This window comes from Lissotriton helveticus, chromosome 6 (assembly GCF_964261635.1).
Source record: "Lissotriton helveticus chromosome 6, aLisHel1.1, whole genome shotgun sequence".
NCBI classification, from domain to species: Eukaryota; Metazoa; Chordata; class Amphibia; order Caudata; family Salamandridae; genus Lissotriton; species Lissotriton helveticus.
In genome coordinates this window covers 617,059,655-617,084,973 of record NC_136067.1, presented here as the reverse complement: position 1 = coordinate 617,084,973, position 25,319 = coordinate 617,059,655, and the positions used below count along the sequence as shown (strand labels likewise).

Below are 25,319 nucleotides of genomic sequence, written 5' to 3'. Positions count from 1 at the left end.
AGGTGCACAGATGCAGTACCAGGGACGGAGCACCCTATTTTTGTAATATGTTCCAATATGTTATTCACTTGTCTTAACACTGTGCAAAATGGATCAAGAATTATAGTACCTGTGTGACCAGGGCAATCGATCTGTGGCTGGCTCAGATGTATATATTTCTTCATGTTCGATTAGGGGAGGAAACGCAAGGCAAGGAGGAGGAACCTTTAGGCAATGCATTTTCCCCTTGGAATGTAAGCATCATGAACCTAATTCAAGGACTAACGGTCAAGGCTGCTGTGGTATTTTAGAGTATCATTCAATGTACAATATTTCATTATACCAGTGGCGCCTCATAATATTGGCATTGAGGGGGGGCACACACGCACACATATACACACACATTAACCCACAGCCTTTCATTCACACACGCACACCCATTCACAACACTCACAACAAATTCACACATTTATACATGCATGCACTCACCAAACATTCAAAAACATAAAACCTACATGTCCTGCAGCTCCTGGAGTGGAAAACCTTGGAGGTCCCTGAAGAATTGGAATTGCTGCCTTCCCTCACTCATCACAGAGTGAAATGGGGTCAGTGAGAGGGCTAACCCCACCCCACACTGTGAAGAGGTGTCACGGATTGACCCTCAGCCATGGATACTTCAGTGCTTAAAACTGAAGCACCCAGGTCTGAGGCAAGCAGGGACCTTCCCCCTCATCATGAGGGGGAGGGCCTCAAGGCACTTTTGCCAGCCTGAGGAGATCACAAGAGGCTGGGAAATCCTCAGTCTGGCAAAGTTGAGCTCAGGCATCCAGAAGCCTGCACATTTAGTGCATGTCAAGCTCCAAGCTGACTGACCTTAACAAGAAGAGTGTCTGTTAGGCTAGCCTTTGTTCAGCCTGACAGACGCCCTTCTTCTCTGAAAAAGTTGAGGGGCGTGGCCTAATCGCCCAAATGGATGAGCCGTGGCTGCAAGTCACTGAGAGCAGTATAACTCCAAGAGGAAGGTTTTTCCAATCTTGTCACTATCTTATACTTGGAACTTTGTCCCATGCATCATAGTAGGTTTTCAGAGTCCCCCACCTGCTTAAGGTGTTTATTTTGGATGTCGCTTCCTGTAACAGGGTCTCTGTCACTGTGACAGCACCAGGAAACCATTAAACATCTACGGCACTCTTATTGGGAGAAAAAAAAGTTCTGATGCAGCTGCCAGTGGTGAGAGATCTTCAAAGAACATATTATTATGCTGATATTACCAACCAAGACTGAAACACATCCACTAATTCATTTATTGGATGGAAAAGCCCCCAAACCTGATAACTTTGCAAATGGCAGACTTTAAAGACCCCAAACCGGGAATACAGTTGTTAGTATTTAAAAGCTCTGATAAACCAACATTTTGCTACAGTTCACTAAAGCTAAGAACCAAATCCTTATAGCAAAAGTATCATGGGATGTACATTTTTGAATTATTAAGTTCATGTTAACCTTGAATTCTGATAAGGAAAATCAGAAGGTATGTCTGGATTGTTTTTTAACCAGACCAAAACAAATTAAAGAAGCAAATCTGCTGATTTAGGACATGCTTCTGGCATTTCCTATTACATTAATGCACACAGAACTGTTTTGAATTGGAATTTTTAGCAGCTAAAGAAATATAACACCCAATACACTTTTATAAAATCTATGTCAGAGTAAGGTTTGTATCCCCAGTTACATGTATAGTATAACGGTAGCAAAATATTGGTCAATTAGTACAAGCATTACAAAGCACATTAGTTCTTCCTCTCTTCATTGGTCCCATTCACCAGCACCAGACTTACGTGTGTTGTTCATAAATGGTGCAAAATCTGGAAACAGATAATTTAATTAAAGGTGGACATCAATGCTTTTAAAATGTTTACCTGATGTGCTTGTGCAGGTTAGCTTGTTACAGAATTCAGAATAGCATTCCTTTTTCCCTGGTGTACAATTTCAACTTCACAATCAATAGTTATTTATAATTTTAACATTTAATTCATACCTACTTCACTGGCTATGCAGTCCCAGGGGATGCAGTTATAATTTTAACATTTCATTCATATCTAATTCACTGGCTCTGGAGTCCCAGGTAGTGCAGACTTACGCTTATACTTTTATACACCTCAAGTATAACTCCACCATGGTCGGTCCCATGGCCAGATGCAACAGGAGGAGGGTTATGCATGGGACTAGCTACTCCCATATGTAAGCAAATCCTAGCAACAGGAACACTGACCAGAAGGCCAAATAACAACCTGACCTTGGGGAGAGAGGCTTCTTCTTCACGGAGAGCTATGATGCCTTGTGAAAGTCAGAGATCCCTGGAAGCCACAAAGCCGATCCACCTGTTTTCCACCAAGACACTACCCATTGGGACATGGAATGTGAAGACCGTAGGCAAGACAGCCCACGTGGCAGCAGAGATGAGAAAATGTGACCTTGCCCTGCTTGGCATCAGCGAGAACCGATGGACACAGTCTGGACAGAAACGACTGGCTCCAGAAGGAAAGCTGCTGTATTTTGGACCTATGGAAGAGAATGACCCACACATTCAGGAGGGAGCACAGTAGTTAACGTCAGCAGCAAACAGCTGTGATTGGATGGGAAGCCCTTAGTTCCAAAATCATCACAGCAACTTTATTCACAAAGATAAAGAGGATCAACATGAGCTTTATCCAGTTCTATGCACCTACAAATGACTGCAAAGAAGAGGAAATACAATAGACTTCAGGCCGGCCAGGAGAAAATGCCTTGAGAGAGACATCACCATACTGATTGGGAACCTCAATACCAACATTAGAAGCGACAACAGTGGGTATGAAGAATTCATGGGCAACCATGGCCTTGGCAACATGAACAAGAATGGTGAAAGGCTTGAAGATCTCTGTGCCGTCAACAGTTTGCTGAAAGGCAGTAGTTTATTTCCACACAAAAGAATATACAAGGCAATGCACGTGTAACCAGGCCATTCAACAGAGAATTAGATCAACCATGTTTGCATTGCCAAAAAGTTCCAGTGGTCCTTGCAGAATGTGAGTCATGAGAGGAGCAGACATGGTGTCAGGCAATTATTTTGTATTGGCCAGGCTAAAGCTATAACTGGAGAAAGCATGGATGGAATCGGCAAACAAACGCCAGCAATATAACACCACTCCCCTCATAGATGCACAGAAACCGAGTTAATACTCAGTCACCCTCAGTAACAAGTTTCAAGTCTTGTATGAACTAGAGGATGACAGAGAGCCAGTAGAAAGTCAGTGGGAGAAGATCAAAGAATCAATGACATCAAACTTCCAGGTGGTACTGGATTCCAAGAAACACCAGCATAAATAATGGATCTCCAAGAGACTCTCTGCAAAATCCAAGAAAGCTGAAGTGATGGGTGGAGCACTTTGAAAAACAGATGAACTAGCCCATGCCTCTGCCTCCGCCAGAAATACAGTCAGCTGGCAAGGACTTGCCAATCAACTGAAGCAGATTACCCAAGGAAGAAATATGGCAAGCCAACAATTATCTGAGACCTGACAACATTCCTGCAAAGACACTGAAGGCTGACATTGGAACATAACTAGACATGCCGGGTCTGGTGGCTTTGTGGACTAATGCATTCACTGTAGGGGCCTTTGTTCGACCTCATGGTGACTGGTTCAAATCCCGGTGGGTCCACTCAGGCCTTTCATCCTTCAGAGGGTGATACAATGTGTACCACTGAGTTGGGTAACAATGAACATCTGTTATTCTGTGCCAAGATACCCTTCTGGGAGAACATATGCTTTATAAATACACGTTATGTTCTGCTCTTCCCCATGTTTGGAAGGACCTTGAAAGAGGAAATGGTGCCTTTCAGACTGGAAGAAGGGATATCTAACAAGCTCTCCAAAAAAGGTGACCTGAGTAACTGCACAAACTTTCGAGGGATAACTCTTCTATCAACCTGAGCCAAAGCATGGACAGAGAGACCTTTTGTAAACTCCTCCGCCACTACAGTGTGCCAGATAGACGTGATAGAATCATCAGGAACTCTTTTAAGTGAATGGCCTACAAGATAGTACATGAAGGACAACTCACTTCCAAGTGAGATTGGCGTCCACCAAGGTTCTTTGCTTTCGCCTTTTATCTTCCTGCTGGCCACAGACTGGACCATGAAGAAATCCACAGCAAAGAAAAGAAATGGGACCCAGTGGACACGTTGGACGCAGCTCGACAATGTGGACTTTGCAGACCCTTCTATCCCATACCCACCTGCAGATGCATGAGATGCAAGAGAACAACAACAATGTGTCTGCCACATCAGCACAACTTGGCCTCCACATCCACAGGGGAAAAACCAAGGTCCTGAAGACTAACACAGCCAGCACAACGGCAGTCACTCAGGCAGGCAATGCACTAGAAGAGGTTGATGCCTTCACCTATCTGGGCAGTGTCATAGCCAAGCAGGATGGCACAAACATCGACGCCAGGGCAAGAATCGGCAAAGCAGGGGCTGCCTTGATTCAGCTAAAGAAGATCTGGAGCTACAAACCATGGGCAGGCTTTTTAACACCAACATAAAATCAGTCCTTCTTTATGGAGCAGAAACTTGGAGGACAACAGTGACCACCATCAACAAAGTCCAGACCTTCATCAACACCCGTCTGAGGAAAATCCTCCAAATCCACTGGCCAAGCACCATCAGCAACAATGACCTATGGAGGCAGACTTCTCAACTTCCTGCTAAAATCATGAAAAAATGCAGGGGATGGATGGGTGATATCCCTTGCAAGTCTACATACTCCACAAGGAACCCTCTGACCTGGAACCCTCAAGGGAAAAGGAAAAGAGGAAGACCAAGAAACTCCTGGCGCTGAGACCTCGAGGCTGACTGCAAGGAGATGGGGTACATCTGGAGTCAGATTGAAAGAAAAGCCCAGGACAGAGATGGCTGTAGAGTCCTGATTGATTATCTATACCGCAGGAAGAGGAGGCATAAGTATAAAAGCTACTCAAGCAGCTTTCATTTTTGGTCCTAAATAAATCTGACAAAAGATATCTTAACAATAGCCATATGCAAGCAGTGCAATGGCCATGGAGTGTTTTAATAGTTCCCATGGGTTCAGATGGGAAGGTTTGAAATATATTCACATACAGGAATGCGGACACTCGATGGGTCTTATTATAAATTGCTCACAATCTCCAGTGGGCCCAGTAATTGAAGGCAAGGGGTAATAGGGACTAAGAGTACCTCAGTATACCCAAGGGCCTGGACAGTATCCTCCAGGGACTAAGGTAGCTCAAAGAAGCCAAAACATCCACACAATAAATGTGATCAAGAATCAGCAATAAACAGATAAACTTGATGCAGTAAATCTAACCTGACCAACTATTCTTATACACTTAGGCTCGAAATTGTAATGGCATGGTTTTCCCAACCACTGGCGTTACCGTACCGGCCATTAATGATGCTGAATTACTGTTCGCATTAACAAACTTTTATTAAGTGGCAATAAAGGTAATTCTTCTCCTTATTGAATGGTTTTACTTAGTTTTCAGTAGAAAGCAGGTTGGGACATCTTGGCCACCAATGCAGGAACTGCTCCGTCTCTCGGCCAAACTACTGTGCCCAACATATTATGAACATTTTGTTATGTAAACTCGCTCATACACAGAAAATATTTCCTTCTGTCACTGGTTATATACTACCAAATACATTTGCTATGGATCTTTGACTAGAAATTATGCTTGAAAAAAAGGTTTTGCAACAGCACTTTTCCTTTAGACATATTTCAGAGTGCTTTATAGATTTGTGTAGTAATGAAATACTACATATGTTATTTAACTACAATTGTCTGTGGGTGTGGGTATAGTAAATGTGAACAGATTTTACTGATTAGATGGAAATTTTAAACTATTATATTTTAAAATGGGTACTAATAACACCTTATTTAACCAATAGGAGATAATTAAGGTGATATATACTATATGCATGCACCTAACAATAAAATGTACTCCAGTCCTGACAATCCATCTCTATAAACAACGAATTCTACTGTCATATTTCCCACAGACCAGGAGGTTCCCATTCAGGCATTATCTGAAGCATGCCTCAGGAAGTACAACCTACTAACTGTAGGGTTCCAGTTCTATACTCCAAACAGGGCAATAGTCACAGTAGGTCAATACGCTGCTTGGGTATCCCAATAGTGTGGTAATACCTACGTAAGATATTAGGGAGGTATATCCTTCATACATAAATGATCAAACAATCCACAAAATGTAAAACATGCATTGGCAAACCCAGTAGGTCTTGTGTTAATGTGCTATGGCATAGAAAACAACATTTGTCATGTTTGCATGAGTCAGCTCACCAAGCCACTCTTATTGGCTTTTCCAGTGCTTAACAAAAATATATTACTATGGTCCATTTGAAAACCACATAACTCAGATTAATACTGTGGGGAATAAGAGATAAAGCATGCTTTTATTTGAGGACTTTTTTTTATCCCTAAAGGAATTCCAATCGCTAAATAATAATAGATTAAATTCACTATTGGTACTGGACAGCAAACAAACTAGCCCAAGAATATATGTGTTGGTTCCCCTAAAGGCATTTAAACCACACAGGCAGTGCCTTAACCCACTACACAATAATGAATTACAATAATCATGTAATCTCATTTGAAATCGTAATGTAGCCATTTACAGAACAGAAAAGCTTACATATGAATTTCTTTGAAATTCTATTAAAAACGGTCACAGGATATCTCAATGAGACAAAGAATACAAACGGTGCCCTTTATGTCAGCAAACATAGATTTGAAGGCACACTCTGCAAAAGCGATAATTACAGAGCAAAACCTCAAATTGTGTAGCCACTCCAGAGGCCTTTGCCAAAAATCCATTATACAAGATTAGTTTTCAGCTTCAGACAAGGAAAGAAGGGGCTGAAAAATTAAATATCTTTCAAGGCAGCAAAGGCTTCACGCCTCCCCAAAGACTAGCAGTCTCCTGAAAGACCTAGAAATATCACAATGGCGCTAACTGAAAATAATTGAAGGTTTTGTGAGCATTTAATGCAACAGCACGGGTAAAACGAAGCCTTACATAACTAAAACCGGACAGCAAACCAATGAACTGATATAAAGGAATAAGTCCAAATTTCTAATGCATCACTGAGAAAACTATTTTCTTTGGTGGCACTGAAATGTATACTAGCATGACCAGGAGTGAGGAACGTAACAATACGTTACTACCAACAACAATGTAACATATCGCTTTAGTGAAAAATTTAGAAATCATGAAACACATTGAAAACCATCTGAAAGGTTTTGTTGAAGCCATAATAATTCTGACAACTACCTCATCTCAGAGAGCTCCTTTCTAAATTAAATGCTAGGACAGGAAAATAAACATAATATCTACTTAGAGTTTGATGAAGAAATCTATGCCCACTGTATTGCTAGTGAGATCTCATTTTTAAATTAAATAGTGTTGGATTTTTTGTCTTTATTTTATACACAACAAAAATATGTTTTTTAAGAGTGGGACTTGATAAATCTGTAGTGCATTTAAAATGCTTTTTAGACTCTACTTCAAATAGGCTGTGTGTTGGGTGTAAAAGGAAAAGAAGCCGAATAGTTTCTTGCCAAAAATGTGATGCTCCTACTAATAGCAATGCACTGCAAAGAAAGCACTCCCTCGCCGGTGGAGTGATACACCAAACACCTAGTAATAGCATGAGGACGAGATCGAAATAAGCCTCTGAAACATTCTACATGTAGTAACAAAAGGTGCACCAGACATCTAACACTTAAAAAGTCATAAACTGTAGGTGGCCAATACTTTATACCAAATTATTAAGTCTGGATATGTATTTATGAAGTGTGGCAAGCAGCTGTGGGAAGCTCACCCAGTAGTAGTTTTAGAGGAGAAACAGAGAAGCTGTTGTGCTTTAGACGACTGGCAGTTTACGTGGCTGAGGTAAATAAGACGGCAAAACATTTTGACCGAAGTGGCCAACCAAAAACCATGAAGGATGTGCACAAGGTATCAGAAGTACAGTTTTGCACAACTTGGGACAATAATGAAATGTTACTCCAGGCAAAGGGAGAGTGAACGTTAATTAAGAATGTATTTGTGTTACAGTACGCAGATATCAATTCTCCCAGTTTGCAGGCTCTTTCCCATCATTAAGAGATAACATATCAACACCATGTTCTGCAGAAGCTGAGCAAAAGAGATGTGACAGTCTCCATGACCTTGAGAAGGAGACAATACTAAAGATGAAGGACAAAATCTAAGCAAAGCCTGCGCTCTGATCAGAAGGGAGGTCAGATGCTCCAAAACCTACTGCTCATCATCAAACTGATCTGATGAGTCCAACTTGTCCACCATGTAGGTTTCCGCCCCCGAAAAGCTAGGAGACCTTGTCATGGAACTGCACCAAGTAATCTGGTGCAAAGGCAGTCCCTCTAAGATTTAGATAAACAGGGAGCATAGTGGGGCAGCATGCACTCCTTAGTTTAGTAACCAACCAGGGTCAGATTGACTTTCCAACAAGTATGCTGCTATTGGCTGCCCTGACAGGCAGATAGGGCTTTAGTGGGTGCCTCTGATAGCCTTTGCTGCTTTGTAATGAAGTCTGGCTCTGTCTACTGAGGGAGGCAGATCTTCTGAACGTCTTGATAGAATTGCTAGTCACTAACCCAATAGATTTCCTCTTCAAAAATGATCCCTGCACCAAAAGGGAATGACGATCAACCGCAAAATGAGTTTGATAATGAGTGTGCCTTTATAGACAAGGTTTATATTAGAGGGCACCTACAGGAAAAGCTGCCATCTATTTGCTGGTGGCAAAATTGGTTTGGTGTCCTTGTGCCCACTGAAATTGGACTTTTCCTACCAGTTCAACGGAGTTTCTGTAGCAAGAGATGATTTGATCTATAAAGTCAACTCCTCATCTGGGCACTTAAATGTTAAATAAATGTTAAATGTCGTATACTTGTAAAGCGCACAGCTGCCCCAGCAAAGGGGCGTCTCGGCGCTGTATACCTCTGGGGAACCCGTCCTGGCTTTCCCTGTGGGAGGGTCCCTACTGGGAATCCCCAAGGTGGAGCCAGGCATCCCCGGCGTTGATGGGGCCGTTGTGGAGATTAGGCAAGCTAATGCCCAGAGTTGCCGAGTGGGACCCCAGGTTAGAGTAGGCACCGAGGTGAGAATTGTCGAGTCCGCTGACCCTGGTGCACGACCCTGCCGCGTCGGGAATTGAACCCTGGTCCCGGGCCGACTTCTGCTCCCGAGTCTGCCGCCTCTAACCAGTGAGCCACACCACTCCACACTTGACACCTCTTCCATGGACCTAAACTACTGGATCCAGCTAAACATACTACCTTGTCATCTAGTACTGGGGAAGCATGGGGTATTCACCTTTCCAGGGATAATTAGAGCCACTTGCATAAAGCCACAGAGGGCAACCTGGAAACAGAACGGTTACTAGGTAATGTGCCTCTCTACCTTGCTGGTGGAATGGTTCTTTGAACAACGCCTGAAGGCCTGTAGTCACCTCCCAATTCCTTTTCCTGGCTATTAAATCAAACAACTATGGTAAGACAGTTGGACCCTCCTTCTGCATGCAAGTCAGGCTATACAAGAGAAATTTGCAAGCATTCATCAGATGCCTGTTCAACAAACAAGAGATGCGGAGGGTATGCAGGTCAGATGTAATAAATGGTGGGTGGTGTAGCATGGGTATCTTAAAGACATAGTGTGACTGAATAAGTAAACTAAGATTTCAAAATAAAGAGAGAGATGGGATGGTGAGAAACTAGATAAATAGTCACAGAGAAAATCAGGGCCAGGGTACAGCATAGGAAGTCACTGAATGAAGCAGGTTTGATCCACACCATAAGGCAGAAAAAAGAAAAAGTGCAGAAGTGCACATATCGAGAGTGTGACCAATTTTTGCTGCACGCCTGGGTGCAGAGTAAAAGGCACTCAGCGCTCTATTTTAACAATGAAGTAACTTCCTGTCCTACACCTAAAGTGGCATGGGACCAAAATGTTGCAAATGGGAAAGAGCCAAAAACACAAAACGACTGTAATTTCCCATTAACCAAGTAATCTACTACAATTTCTGAGACTCTAACAAATCTGGATTTGGTTATCTCATTCCAGGTTCATATAGCATCTTAGACAACACCAGACATTTCAAATAGGTGTCTGAAAAACCTGGTTGTTTCTGTTGCTTCCAATCAAGTTCTTTATGATAAAAATCTGAGTCACTAAATGGAGGTATCTTTGACATCCAGTCTAACCTGTTGGTTCTCTCCTGAACATTCGTGCTTTCTTCTGAATCCCCCACACCCTAGCTAACGGATGGGGAAACCACTATGCTTACCGCGCGCCCCCTCAAATTTGACAATGAAAACGTAAAATGCAGTGCCCTCCTCGACCATACTTCGTTTCCTCCATCAGTGATTCTGAATATGTTTGCTTGCTGCAAAAGAGAAATGTCTGACTAAAGAAGAAGCAAGGTTCTTTTTCGTGATCGAAGGGTAAAAAAATGGCAAGATTAAGCAAGGCACGTCATTTCTAAGTCATGTCAGTGACCAGAAAACCCACTGCATTTAAACTGCTGCTGGCTGCCATAGTTAGTGCTGTGGCCTCTTAGACAGCATAACATTTTTATATCACTGCTGAAAATGTGTCCAATAGGTTACACACTAGTCTGGCATCTTTGAATCGTTAAACAATGGAACAAAACATATGGAACAAAACATATGGAACAAAGGAACGAGATATATGGAAGCTATGTAGTTATTCTTTACTATGTACCTCCCTGATGAAATACCTACAATGCTCTCTTTCACTTCCATCGCTTTAAGAAATGAAAGCAGCCTTAGACCAGCTGGTTTCTCCAACGATTTGGCAATAACAATTTTAGAATATATGTTGTTTCAAGCAGTGCCGTAACAAGTGGTACATCTTTAGGGCTCGGGCCTCCGCCTCCACGAAGTGGGGAGGCGGAGCTTCCCGAGATCTTATGCTATCAAAAGAAGAAGGAATTGAGAAAGGGCTCTTGCCAGGCACATTCCTTAGATTTTTATGGCATCTGCCTAGTGATTCGTCTTCGCTGTTCTGTTTTTTTTGTAGCGTTGACCTGATAGGCTATAAGTAATTTACGCGTGGCCGATGTGGCATATTGTGTGCGCGAACGAGCACGGCTGAGTGATTAATCTTAATTAGGAGCTGTCAGAGTGGCCGTGTAATGCAATCCAGATGGTGCCGCTTTTAACATTTAAGTTCCCGTGTATGTTCGTTTCCCAGAGCCGCTCCTGACAGACACTGGACTGCGCGCGCCCTCACTACATTAGCATAAAAAAGCACAAGTGTTCCTTCAACAGCAGAACACACTAAGCAATCCAGCACATATAAGAGAACGGATGTAAACATACAATTCAGGTCAGATTTATTCGCATGGAGTGATGTTTTCAGTATGACATACATGCAGTGCATAGAAGACCCTAAGATGCTGCAAAGACTAATCAATCGGGTGCCGTAGACCAGTGTTACATTTTCTCAAAGTCACATTTTAAAATCGATTTTCTAAGTTACATTGCAAGCCTGAATAGCAATATAAACGCCTTCAAGAGAGCACATAGATCATAAGGCATGCCCCGCGCTTTAAATCACACTTGATGGCACCTAGTGCCTCAACTACTTGGTCATCTGTCAATTGGAGATTCCATGGACAACTGTATGATCATATGCAGTATTACAGAAACCAATTTTACAGCAAAGATAATCGCTCTAATATTTTGTTTTGAATGCAACAGTGGAAACCAGGTACAAAAGGATTCGATGTGTGAGACGAGAATAGTAGGACCTTGCAGGAAACTGTCACATGTAAGCTGGCAATGGGGAAAAGTTTGCGCATTTCAAACTCCCACAGTACTGGTTTGAAAACAAAACAAAAACAACAACAAAAAAGAGCCAGAAGGGAAAAAAATTATAGATTTCTGACCAAAGGTGAAACAAGCAATATCCGATACCATCTAGTGCATAGTGGCGGTGCAGAGTGCAGAGTGGTGGTGCAGAGTGGTGGTGCAGAGTGGTGGTGCAGAGTGGTGGTGCAGAGTGGTGGTGCAGAGTGGCGGTGCAGAGTGGCGGTGCAGAGTGGCGGTGCAGAGTGGCGGTGCAGAGTGACAGTGCGGTGGTGCAGAGTGGCAGTGCAGAGTGGCAGTGAGGTGGTGCAGAGTGGCGGTGCAGAGTGCAGAGTGGCGGTGCAGAGTGGCGGTGCAGAGTGGCGGTGCAGAGTGGCGGTGCAGTGCAGAGTGGCGGTGCAGTGGTGCAGAGTGGCAGTGCAGTGGTGCAGAGTGGCAGTGCAGAGTGCAGAGTGGCGGTGCAGAGTGGCGGTGCAGAGTGGGGGTGCAGAGTGGGGGTGCAGAGTGGGGGTGCAGAGTGGGGGTGCAGAGTGGGGGTGCAGAGTGGGGGTGCAGAGTGGGGGTGCAGAGTGGCGGTGCAGTGCGGCGGTGCAGTGCGGCGGTGCAGAGTGGCGGTGCAGAGTGGCAGTGCAGAGCGGCGGTGCAGAGCGGCGGTGCAGAGTGGCGGTGCAGAGTGGCGGTGAAGAGTGGCGGTGCAGAGTGGCGGTGCAGAGTGCAGAGTGGCGGTGCAGAGTGCAGAGTGGCGGTGCAGAGTGGCGGTGCAGAGTGGCGGTGCAGAGTGGCGGTGCAGAGTGGCGGTGCAGAGTGGCGGTGCGGTGGTGCAGAGTGGCAGTGCAGGGTGGCGGTGCAGAGTGGCGGTGCGGTGGTGCAGAGTGGCAGTGCGGTGGTGCAGAGTGGCGGTGCAGAGTGGCGGTGCAGAGTGGCGGTGCGGTGGTGCAGAGTGGCGGTGCAGAGTGGCGGTGCAGAGTGGCGGTGCGGTGGTGCAGAGTGGCAGTGCAGAGTGGCGGTGCGGTGGTGCAGAGTGGCGGTGCAGAGTGGCGGTGCAGTGGTGCAGAGTGGCGGTGCAGAGTGGCGGTGCAGAGTGGCGGTGCAGAGTGGCGGTGCAGAGTGGCGGTGCAGAGTGCAGAGTGGCGGTGCAGAGTGGCGGTGCAGAGTGGCGGTGTAGAGTGGCGGTGTGGCGGTGCAGAGTGGCGGTGCAGAGTGGCGGTGCAGAGTGGCGGTGCAGAGTGGCGGTGCAGAGTGCAGAGTGGCGGTGCAGAGTGGCGGTGCAGAGTGGCGGTGCAGAGTGGCGGTGCAGTGCAGAGTGGTGGTGCAGAGTGGCAGTGCGGCGGTGCAGAGTGGCGGTGCAGAGTGGCGGTGCAGAGTGGCGGTGCAGAGTGGCGGTGCGGTGGTGCAGAGTGGCAGTGCAGAGTGGCGGTGCGGTGCAGAGTGGCGGTGCAGAGTGGCGGTGCAGAGTGGCGGTGCAGAGTGGCGGTGCAGGGTGGCGGTGCAGAGTGGCGGTGCAGAGTGGCGGTGCAGGGTGGCGGTGCAGAGTGGCGGTGCAGGGTGGCGGTGCAGAGTGCAGAGTGGCGGTGCAGAGTGGCGGTGCAGAGTGGCGGTGCAGAGTGGCGGTGCAGAGTGGCGGTGCAGAGTGGCGGTGCAGAGGTGCAGAGTGGCGGTGCAGAGGTGCAGAGTGGCGGTGCAGAGTGGCAGTGCGGTGGTGCAGAGTGGCGGTGCAGAGTGGCAGTGCGGTGGTGCAGAGTGGCGGTGCAGAGTGGCGGTGCAGAGTGGCGGTGCAGAGTGGCGGTGCAGAGTGGCGGTGCAGAGTGGCGGTGCAGAGTGGCGGTGCAGAGTGCAGAGTGGCGGTGCAGAGTGCAGAGTGGCGGTGCAGAGTGGCAGTGCAGAGTGGCAGTGCAGAGTGGCAGTGCAGAGTGGCAGTGCAGAGTGGCAGTGCAGAGTGGCGGTGCAGTGGTGCAGAGTGGCGGTGCAGAGTGGCGGTGCAGAGTGGCGGTGCAGAGTGGCGGTGCAGAGTGGCGGTGCAGAGTGCAGAGTGGCGGTGCAGAGTGGCGGTGCAGAGTGGCGGTGCAGAGTGGCGGTGCAGAGTGGCGGTGCAGAGTGGCAGTGCAGAGTGGCAGTGCGGTGGTGCAGAGTGGCGGTGCAGGGTGGCGGTGCAGGGTGGCGGTGCAGAGTGGCGGTGCAGAGTGGCGGTGCAGAGTGGCGGTGCAGAGTGGCGGTGCAGAGTGGCGGTGCATAGTGCCGGTGCAGAGTGCAGATGACAGTGCATATCTACAGGCTAGTGAAGCCAATGCATATCTACAGGCTAGCAACGACAGCGCATATCTACAGGATAGCAACGACAGCGCATATCTACAGGATAGCAACGACAGCGCATATCTACAGGCTAGCGACGACAGTGCATATCTACAGGCTAGCGATGACAGTGCATATCTACACGCTAGCGATGACAGAGCATATCTACAGGCTAGCGATGACAGAGCATAACTACAGCCTAGTGAAGCCAATGCATATCTACAGGTTAGCGATGACAGTGCATATCTACAGGCTAGCGATGACGGTGCATATCTACAGGCTAGTGAAGCCAATGCATATCTACAGGCTAGTGATGACAGTGCATATCTACAGGCTAGCGATGACAAAGCATATCTACAGGCTAGCGATGACAGTGCATACCTACAAGCTAGCGATGATAATGCATATCTACAGGCTAGCTACGACAGCGCATATCTACAGGATAGCAATGACAGCGCATATCTACAGGCTAGCGATGACAGTGCATATCTACAGGCTAGCGATGACGGTGCATACCTACAGGCTAGTGAAGCCAATGCATATCTACAGGCTAGCGATGATAGTGCATATCTACAGGCTAGCAATGACAGTGCATACACTCACAAGGAGACCACAGCCAGCTGAGGTGCAATCTTCACCCACTCACAAGAACGACATCACAGGCAGCAGCAGTGCAAGCTTCTTACACTCACAAGGAGACCACAGGCAGCAGAGGTGCAAGCTTCTCACACATAAGAAGGACATCACAGGCAAGTGGTGCAATATTGGCACATTCACAAGGAGATCCCTAGCAGTACACACCACATGAACACACTCCATAACACATAGCAACAATACATTGGCATTTACAATGCCATTAGCTCAAACTCAAATAAATCCGAGCCTGATTGCATTTCTAATGCTTGTTTTAATATTGTAAGAGGTTTGCTTGAGGCATTATGAAAATGACGTTGTACTACATTCATATGCTAAATACACGACAAGCTTGACTTTTAGTCACTGCTGAGGAAGACAATGTTGGTTAGTTTCAAAAGAAAGGTATCCTTTCTTTATCAATGCAACCTCTGGCTCTTACCATAATCAGTAACAGATTTAGGTGCGCGTTGCTCTGTCTCTGTGTTGCGTTTCTTGTTCCTGGATTTCCATGCATGATAGACCTTCAGACGCCTGTGGAATTCCTCTCTGCATGCTGCAAGCAACTCAAGATCTGGTGAATAAAGCAGGAGTAAGTGAAATACAACAGTTATAACATCATCGCAGTCGGATTTTAAGGACTTAGAAATATCACCCTGACATTCTTCACAATGCGTTTTGATCAAAGCTGTTAGGTTCTATCCTGAAAAGATAGTACTGGGGCTTGAAGTATCAAGAGACACAGGACTGCGAACAAAAAAGGTACAGTACCTACGCATTGAAACGTTTGAAACCCTGTAGTGATTTTTTCTTGAAGAACTTGGATAGATCTTCAAAAAGTATGACCGAAGGAGAACTTCTATTAATGTTAGCGTTACTATTTACTGGACAGATCACAATCTTAGATATTTCTTTAACCTGATGAACACAAGACAATCTTGAAAGTGATAACTATCTTACAGTAACAATCACTATCAATGGTCAAATAAAATGGAGCCATATCCCTTCAAATTTTTAGCACTGTCTCTTCGTTTCTGGAAGCTCATCGGTGAAGAACCAGATGGCGCAAATATGTAATAATGATCTTTTTAAGGAGCACTATCAACTCTACAGCAATGGGAAGCCAAAAACGTACATTTTTCAGCTTTACCATTCAAGTCGGTGTCAAATACAGAGGCTTCTTAATATATTGGATTAAGTTATCTTAGTCCAAGGCACACAAAGTTCACAGCTGTACTGTTTAGATTTTGAAAACAGACGAGAGAATCGTATGAAAAGATTTTGCTAATTGAACATTAACTAAAACCTGAACTATGTTACATAATATCACAAGGAATGGAAAAGTACATGGCTTAAAACATCAGATCATCTTAAATAAACACTTTGAAGACTGCCAGGAGTAACTGGCTTTCAAAGCTAAAAGACTTATGAATAATCATGTTGGTCACTTCGAATGTCAAATCATAACTTACCGCATGAAGTATTGATTGCATCACGTAGTTCTGCATATTTCCACTTGCTCAAGTCGTGCTTCTTTGTGACTGAAACCGTCTTGGTAGCTTGAACATGGGCACCCCTACAGTTAATTGTTGAAAAATTAAAGTATCATAGTTAGAAACACATTTTATTAACTAACAATTAAAAAATATATTAACACAACCATGGAGTCTTTCTTTTTGCAGCCAGAAATGTTTTAGATTGGCACTGGTATAATACATGGCAATAATACAAAGTGCAAAGGGTACTCTCAACCAAACAATTGCTGTAGTGGTCTTACTCCCTCAAGTCTGCCTATTTTAGCTACAAATTGATCATTCAAGGAATACATTCTCAAATGAACTTACTCGTCACCAGGTTTACTTGTCAGCAAAGTACAACAGACAGATACACTTAGCAGCAACCTTGATTTACATATGAACTTCACAAAGCTCACAAAATTAAATTTAAACCTTAACAGGTTTTTAATGAGAATTTCTACTTTTCATTGTAGCAATTGAGGGAACCAGAGACATAGGCATTCAGCTCAGGAGTAAACAATGTAATTAGCCACTAGTAGAACTTGTAGACATTTCTGGCTTATTTTTATTTTTTTTACCAAATGAAAATAAACTGATAGGGCTTCATCCCCTCACAAATGGAGGGTGAGCAAGATGGGCAATAGTTCAAGAGGTGTGGGTAATACTGTGGCCATAATGTAACAAGCTATAAACTATAATAAGCTAGGCCAGCCTGAACAAACAGGTCATGGAGTAGTTATTGCCTAGGAAAATATTCTGGGAAAAATGAGATCGAACAATGTGTTTTACAACCCACTTCTTCAAAGAAAAAGGAAAGCAATCATAGGTTTTATAGGCAGTTCTGAAGTGGGCTCATGTCTAAGAATCCAACAAAATCATTCCAAACTGTGCATTTCTAGTGCAATTTCAAAAGGAAATTGGCAACATTTTAAATGACGCACTTATATAATTTGACACACCTTCCATAATATTAGCACTTCACTCCCTTCATTTTTCTATTTTCTGCCTTCTCAGTAGATCAACTTTCATAATATATGACCAATAATCTACTTGCAAAGAAAAAAATACAAGTCTTTCATGATTTTTTTCCTGGAGTTTTATGTAGCGCGAACTTGACCCGAAGGTATCAGAGCGCTTTACGTGAGCACTAGTTGCGTTGCACAAGTTACTTACCTTCGGTAACGATATATCTGTAAGAAACAGTAGTTAGTATTAAATTCCTTACCTTAGAATATCCCCAGGCGTCAGACTGGATCCGGAAAGGTTTGCGTAGCAGTACCCCTGCGCTTCGGTAGGCGTCTGCAGCTCGGCGTCGTGATCGCCGGGCCGACGTCGGAATACTTAGACGCCGCCCTCGCGTGCTGATGTCTGCTCTTGTACATAGCTTTCCGCGCCAGGAACGCAGAGCCATGCCAGAGACCGACACTGGTGCGATGAAACTAGGACCCTGAAAGGGATGTTCTTAACCCTAGATATCAGTTCACAGAACGGGGAGAATGGGTGGGACGGTAAGGAATCTAACACTAACTACTGTTTCTTACAGATATATTGTTACCGAAGGTAAGTAACTTGTGCATCTGAAAGAAACAGGTTAGTGTTAGATTTCTTACCTTAGAATAGATACCCCAGCAATACCAGCCCCGGTGGTTGATCTACGAACTAAGATCACACCAGAAAGTCCTGGAGAACGGAATGGCCGAAGAAGCCATATCTCCGGACTTGGCTGTCCAGGCAGTAGTGTCTAGTGAACGTTTGCAGCGAGGCCCACGTAGCTGCCTGACAGATGTCCTGCAAAGGGACTCCCCAACCCAGGGCAGTAGTAGCCGCCGTGGCCCGAGTGGAATGGGCCCTCAGCCCAACAGGGGGCTCCGTTCTAGCTAAGGAGTAACAGACCCTGATGCACAACACGACCCACCGAGAGATGATTTGTTTGTGCACCGCACGTCCCTTCTTCGCGCCCACGTAACCAACAAAGAGCTGGTCGTCCACCCGGAACTGGCGTGTGCGATCAAGGTAGAAGGAGAGCGCACGTTTTGGGTCCAGACAGTGGAGCCTCTCTTCCTCCTTCAAAGGATGCGAAGGTGGAAAGAAGGTGGGCAAGGTGATGGACTGCCCAATGTGAAAGGCCGTTACCACCTTGGGCAGGAAAGAAGGACGATTTTTTAAAACAACTTTGTCCGGATGGACAGAAAGGAAAGGAGGCTTAGAAGATAGAGCCTGGAGCTCACTCACTCTCCTGGCAGAGGTGATGGCAACCAGGAATGCAGTCTTAAGGGTGTGGAAAAGTAACTTTTGCCATGTTCTGTGTCCCTACGCCTCATCCATCATATGTTATGTGTGCATGACCAATATGCATATGTTATTCCCCATGTCCGATTAATGACGCAATTACAGTTGTGTCCACCTCTAGTATGTTAGTTTCCAGTCCTCGTGAATACTACGAATATCAGGCCTATGTAAAGTTATGTTGCCACGTTTCTCAGTGTGCACGTTATTCAATTATAAAGTCTCCGTTTCCAGGCCTCAAAAGGGCCCGGACCACAGATTCAGCTCCTGTCTCCTGAAAGCCTCGCTGAGGAGCGATACAGCCCCCACCTGTATCCTCGACCCTTCACTTACTCCCTGCCTCGCAGTGCCCGGTGCAGCTTGGCTCTACCTCTGAGTCTGCCAAAAGTATGTTATGATTCCAGTTATCAGTTCAGTCCTCCTTCTGCATTCCTAAGCTACTGAACTGCATCAATAGTTTCCGTCATTGTCTAGCCTTCTCGTCTCCATGTTAGAGAAATACTGTATTTAATGGTCATTTAGTATTCTTCTTCACGCACTACATGTAGAATAATGCATGGTCCAGTCTTAGAAATCAGGTTAGCCTCTCCCCTCATGACTTCTAGTTTATATCAACATGTTCCCTAAACATTAGATATCAGATAGGGTTTAGGTACATGTCGCTCCGACCCTCCAGACTCTAGTCTCTGCTCCTAGCACAGAGTTCGTAGCCCCCAGCTTCTCCTAGTAACACGTCATTGCCAGTTTTCGCGCACCATCAGGTTAGAGGTCCCGGCTCCTTAGGTAGCCCCCTCCAATGTTTCCGCCCATTCATGACATATTCTGTTACGTTTTGCATCACATGTCTAAGTAAACTCCCAGTTACATCTCTTATTTCTGTTATCTCTCGCGACTGCTACGCGTCACGCCTTCTGCTCCACCCACTGTTACGCCTACTGCAATGTAATGCTATGTGTTTGCGCTATGTATATAAGTCAATGTTTTGTTATTAAATGTTAGCGCGCTCATCCCAGACCCAGCCCCGGCAGCTGCCAGGCCTTATTGTCCTGTTCCCATGCAGGTTGTCCTGATCCTGTCCTTATGCTGTAATAAACCTGCAGAAACTCCTACTACCTCGAATCTTGACTCTTATTTATTGAGCTATCTGTTATTCATTCATTCATCCAAAAATAGGGTATTATTTATTTATTTACCACATAATGGCGCCCGAATAGGGACTTGCCCTTTCCCCACGCGTCGGTGAAGCCACGCCGACCCCCTGACCCTCTGCAGTCGTGACGGAACCATACCGTGCACTGGCAGATATTTCTGCTCCAAGTATCCCTCAGGCCCACGGAGGAGACGGAGGAGGCGGTCCAGCATCCGAACGAGACGGTGGAGGAACGCGGCGAGTCCCGACCAGAGCCCAAGCCGAGAGTCCAAGGTCCGAGGTATCCGGAGGCCCACCCGTAACTGAAGTCCGAAGTCCGAAGTTCGTCGTCGTAGTCCAGTCCCGTCCGAGGCCTTCCGTTCCGTGCTGCCCGGTGAGTACCATTGCTGGGGTAGTGTCTAGACAGGGTCAGTCTAAATTGACTCTGGTCCGTGGGTTGGTGGTACCCAAGCCCACAAACGAAGTGTTCACCTAGGTGGATACGGGTCTTGATGCGTTCCTTTATGGGACCGATATGTTCCGTACTGTTACAGCAGTGCATCCAGTAACTCTAGTCTGTTCCGTTCTCGAGAATTCTGTTCTGTTTCTGTTTTCAGTATTTTCAGGTAGTATTCTGTTCGAACTGTTATTTATAATGTTGTTTTATGTATTTTCAACGTCGTGGTATGCCTGAATTGTTTCCCCAATTGTTATTGTTTTTCGTGTATTGTATTGTGTTCCGATTCAAGTTTAGAATGCCGCTCTTTTCCAAGTTACGTCAGTTAAAAACTAGAAAGGGTCTGCTGGAAGCAGCAGTTCCTGTTCCGCCTAGGGACAGTCCAGGTCATTTTATGTATCAGAAACATGGCATAAGCGCCATATTGTATCTAGATTTATGGGTAGAGTATACCAAACAGTTAGAAGAAAAGTATAGATGGCCCGTATCGGGTACATGGGATGCCGAATGTATCATGCGAGTAGAAGAAGCATTATGGAAAAAGAAAGCCAGACGGTCACAGAAAGATGCCATCGAGTTATGGCGCAAGGAAGCTCATAGAAGAACGGAAAAGGAAGTCAGAAAGTCAGAGTTAAGTAGAGAATCCCAAGAACGAGCTCAAGAAAGAGAATTAATCGAGATAGGTGAACAAGTCAAAGCCGAACAGTCAGACAGACAGAGGCATGCCCTCATTAAGGGTATGTATCCTCTTCTTGCCGAAGGAGTGCCAAAAGCGACCCCAGAGGCACCCAGTAATTTCCCGCCACCATTAATTCCGACCAAGCTACGTCACAAACCGACCGCAGCTGATATTTTTATTTCGTCCTATCTGGACGACACAGTCCCAGAATATGCAAATCCTGTTCGCGCTCCGCTAGTCCCTGTAAATCAGGCACTTCCCGCTCTTCCAGACACCGGAGTACCTGTTACGGTACCCCCGGTCCAGCCTACAGTTCCATTTTCCATTCTGCCAGGACGTAGAGCCTCAGTAGACGACTCCAGTCTAGGGGCCGCAGGAGGAGCTACTCCTCAAACCCCGCCGCCACACAAGCGTTTATCAGCACTCGAATTACATGCTCAAGCATCACAGCGTACTCCTAAAAGTAATAAGTCTGTCACAGAAATCAGGCAAGCCCTTAACGAATGTGTCTATGATCCAGTTCCAGGCGAATATACTATGGTTTTATATTCTTTACGTGTAAGGAGAGTGACCGAGTATCTAGTCACCTTGCCGAATATGAAAGAAGATCTAGACAGAATATATCGTTTCATCCGTACAGGGGATGATCCAGAAAGTATTGGCGAGATTATGTCTCAAAGGAAAGCCGAGATTCAGCTCATGATATTAAAGTTCCTGATCAATTGTCTAATAAGAGAACAAGATTACCCGTCTAAAGATCCCGCCGAAATGAGAATCCTGACAAGGTGGAGTGATAATATAGCCGAGGGTAAGCACAAGACCGTCAGTGCCATGGAGAGTATGTACAAGAAAATTCGTAAAGAAATAATAAGGTTACACGAACAACGTAAAGCAGCACAAGTAAGCGAGAAAGAAAGTATCTCTGATCCTGAAGAGGAAGAGAACGAGAATCCCGCCAGAATAGCGTATGTAGGAAAATCTAGATTTCCAGATCGCCATTTACGCCTAGAACCCAAGTCTATTTTTCATCCAGCACCAGAACAAGGTTCTCTAGAACAAGTATTTCAAGCTACCGATCACATTCTGAAATCACGAGTCGGTTATAGCGAATTAAGTACTATGCATGAACAAGAACTAGCCCGATCAGCAGTCCGATGGATTACTGATTCTACCACTTTTCCAGACGAAATAGTGGCACAAATGTTTCTGAAACTGCCCCCAGCCGAGCAACGACTGGTGGGTATGTATATGATCCAGCACCTCATTACCCTGTATGAGGGTCAACATTCTGATCCAGGCCCGTTACATGATATCCTGAACGAGTTACTCCAGTACAGATGGAGAGGTCTAGGTACCGATTTAATTAGTGTCATTCTAGAACAGCGTCACAAGTATAGAACGTTCCTGAACCCGCATTTTGTTCATGTCTCACCCCCAGAAAGTAAACCATTCTACATAGACAGACAGAATCCGCTACGAGAAGTCCACCCAGTCCAAGGGGCGGGTGGCGTAATGCAACGAGTGTTTGTATACACTCCGATATCCAAGATGGAACTTCTTGAAATGAAGAAATTAATTCCCTGTCATGACAAAGATCCAGCGGGGTTCCATAGAGAATTAAAAGACATGCTCCGTATGGGAGAATACACTTACCCAGATATCATTAAAATGTTAAAGGTCCTGTTACCCGCAGGGGTGTATGAAAAATTAAAGGAAAAAGAATGGGAGGTGGGAGAGAAAAAGATCGATTGGACAGCTCTAGAAGCTGAAGACAAGGCACGAGTACCAGGTACCGGTCTTGGAGATAAATGTAAAGAATTACCAGAATTATTGATTCAAGTTTTACCCAGATTATTGACAACTAGGAAAGAAGACTGGGATGCAATCTCAGCCTGTAAACAGAAACAAGATGAAGACATTAGTGATTTTTATTCTAGATTTGAGAAATGTTTCAGTATTAACAGTGGTCTCAAGACAAGTAGTGAGTCATACCCTCATCTTTTCGTTACCAAATTAGTCGAGAATTCAAGTCCACAAATTAAAAACCGAGTTCTGAAAGTCGAAAGCACCTGGCAAGCAAATAGTCCGTCCCAGATGCTCCAGATGCTCCAGTATCACCAGAATAGAATCAGAGAAGAGCAAGAACACGAAAGAAAACGTATGAAAGACACAAAAATGAAAGTGCTAGTTGCACAATCTATTCCTCAAGACAGTCAGAAGAGGGGTCCGAATCAAGCCAGTCATCCTGCGGCTCCCGTTAAAGGGAACTGCAATTATTGTAAACAGCCAGGTCATTTTATAAACGAGTGTGCAGTTCTGAAACATAACATAGCTACTGGTAAGACTAAAGAAAGACCACGTCCGCCAAGACAAGAACAAGTTTCACAGACTCCTCAGTCACAGAATGCACCACAGACAGTTACAGTACCGCAGCCTATTGCTGCAACACAGCACGTTACATCACAGATGTACCAGTATGCACAGTCCGAGTATCCAGAGTACCAGTCATATTCATGAAACAGCCTAGAGAGGGAGGTAGGCTTGCCTCTCATCGAGATACCTGTCGACCAAGAAGGTCCCTATGTTCATAGTCAAGTATTAGGGAAAGACAGAAAGTTTTTGATCGATACAGGGGCAAGTAGGACCACAATTAGTCACGCCGAAGTTCCAGGGGCTCCGCTCTCAGGCTCGAGAAATGTTTCCCTTGGATTTTCAGGAAAACCCATCGTTAATGAGATATCTAAGCCAGTCACTCTAGAAGTAGGTCCATTGTCCCGTACTACTGATCTGTTACTTACTAAGTCATGTCCAGAAAATCTATTAGGTATTAAGACACTGAAAGAGTTAGGTGCAGTTATTTGCTGTTCCCCAGAGGGAATACGATTGTTCCTACGTGACTTTAAGGGTCACTATGTATTACGAGATTTTGATTCAAGATTGTCTAATGTTCCACAGCATTTATGGGCGCAAGGTCCAACTGATGTAGGTTACATGCAAATCACACCCTATCGTGTGACTCTCAAACCAGGTGTAGTGTTACCACGAATCAGACAGTACAGATTGCCACCTGAGGCTGTAGCAGCCTTATCCAAAATTATTGACGAGCTCATGGCTCAAGGAGTAGTTGTAGAAACTGACTCCAATGTATGTAATTCTCCGATCATTCCAGTCATGAAACGTACTGATCCAAATGCACCCCCAGTATATCGATTAGTGATTGATTTACGAGAGCTTAATAAATGTATTATTCCTCAGTACCCAGTTGTCCCAGACATTTCTTCCCTGTTAACAGCCATTGATTCCGAAGCCATGTTTTTCACTGTTATTGACCTCAAGAATGCATTTTTTAGTGTTCCAATTCATCCAGACAGCCAGTTTCTTTTCGGATTTTGTTTAAATGGAAGGAGCTATATGTTTACACGCGCTCCTCAAGGTTTCACAGAAAGCCCTAGTATTTACAGTCAAGCACTCAAGAGACAACTAGACAACATTCACATGCCAACTGACACTGCCCTGCTCCAGTATGTCGATGATCTACTGATCACAGCCCGTTCTGAACGTGACTGCGAGCGTGCATCACTTACAGTTTTGTATTTCCTTGCCGAGATGGGGCACAAGGTGTCACCTTCGAAGCTTCAATTCTGTGTCCAGCAAGTGGTATACTTAGGACACTTGCTGTCCAAGAGGGGTAGGCAGTTGACACCCGACCGTATCCAGTTAATAGCGAGTCTTCCCCAGCCCAGAACCCAGAAGGAGGTACGTGCCTTTATCGGCCTTACTTCTTATTGTAGACAATGGATTCCCCAGTATGCATTTCTAGCCAAGCCACTGATACAGTTAACGACACAGGAGGCAGCCGTATCGACTGTCCTCCCTTGGACATCTGACCATACACTTAGTTTCAACGAGTTAAAGAAAGCCCTATGTCAAGCTCCAGTTCTAGCTACACCGAACTACAGTAAGCCTTTTACACTTTTTGTTACTGAACGCGAAGGTACAGCATTGTCTGTTCTCACACAAGATCAAGCAGGACAATACAAGCCCTGTGCTTATTTTTCGAGCACATTAGATCCAGTCGCCCAGGCGTTGCCTGCGTGCCTCAAGTCAGTTGCAGCCACAGCACTAGCTATCAGACAAAGTGATTCCATAGTTTTAGGACACTCCCTGACAGTACAAGTCCCACATTCAGTAGAAGTTCTTTTAAACCGAACACAAACTCAGCACTTGACAATTGCACGTTTAACAGGTTATGAATTGACACTGTTCCAGCCACACATAGAAATTAGACGCTGCAACGTCCTGAATCCTGCTACACTGTTACCATCAGTTAGTTCAAATCCAGACACACATGACTGTGTGGAAGTAGTTAACATTACGACAAAGCCAAGACAAGACC

At 45.2% G+C, this 25,319-nt stretch overlaps 1 protein-coding gene across 8 annotated transcripts in view; it reads right to left on the bottom strand.

Annotated features, from left to right (window-relative positions):
- The window catches only part of MYO6 (myosin VI), a 909,629-nt gene that overhangs the window by 29,192 nt on the left and 855,118 nt on the right, over positions 1 to 25,319 (bottom strand). For 4 of the 8 annotated variants that reach the window (XM_078648084.1, XM_078648086.1, XM_078648087.1 and 1 more), the window contains 3 exons: positions 16,328 to 16,431; positions 15,298 to 15,429; positions 1,818 to 1,844 (listed from right to left, as the gene is read on the bottom strand). In XM_078648084.1, coding sequence (XP_078504210.1) covers positions 1,818 to 1,844; positions 15,298 to 15,429; positions 16,328 to 16,431 — 263 coding nt within the window. The remainder of the gene's footprint in view (positions 1 to 1,817; positions 1,845 to 15,297; positions 15,430 to 16,327; positions 16,432 to 25,319) is intronic. The other 4 variants (XM_078648085.1, XM_078648088.1, XM_078648089.1 and 1 more) reach the window with 1 other exon arrangement.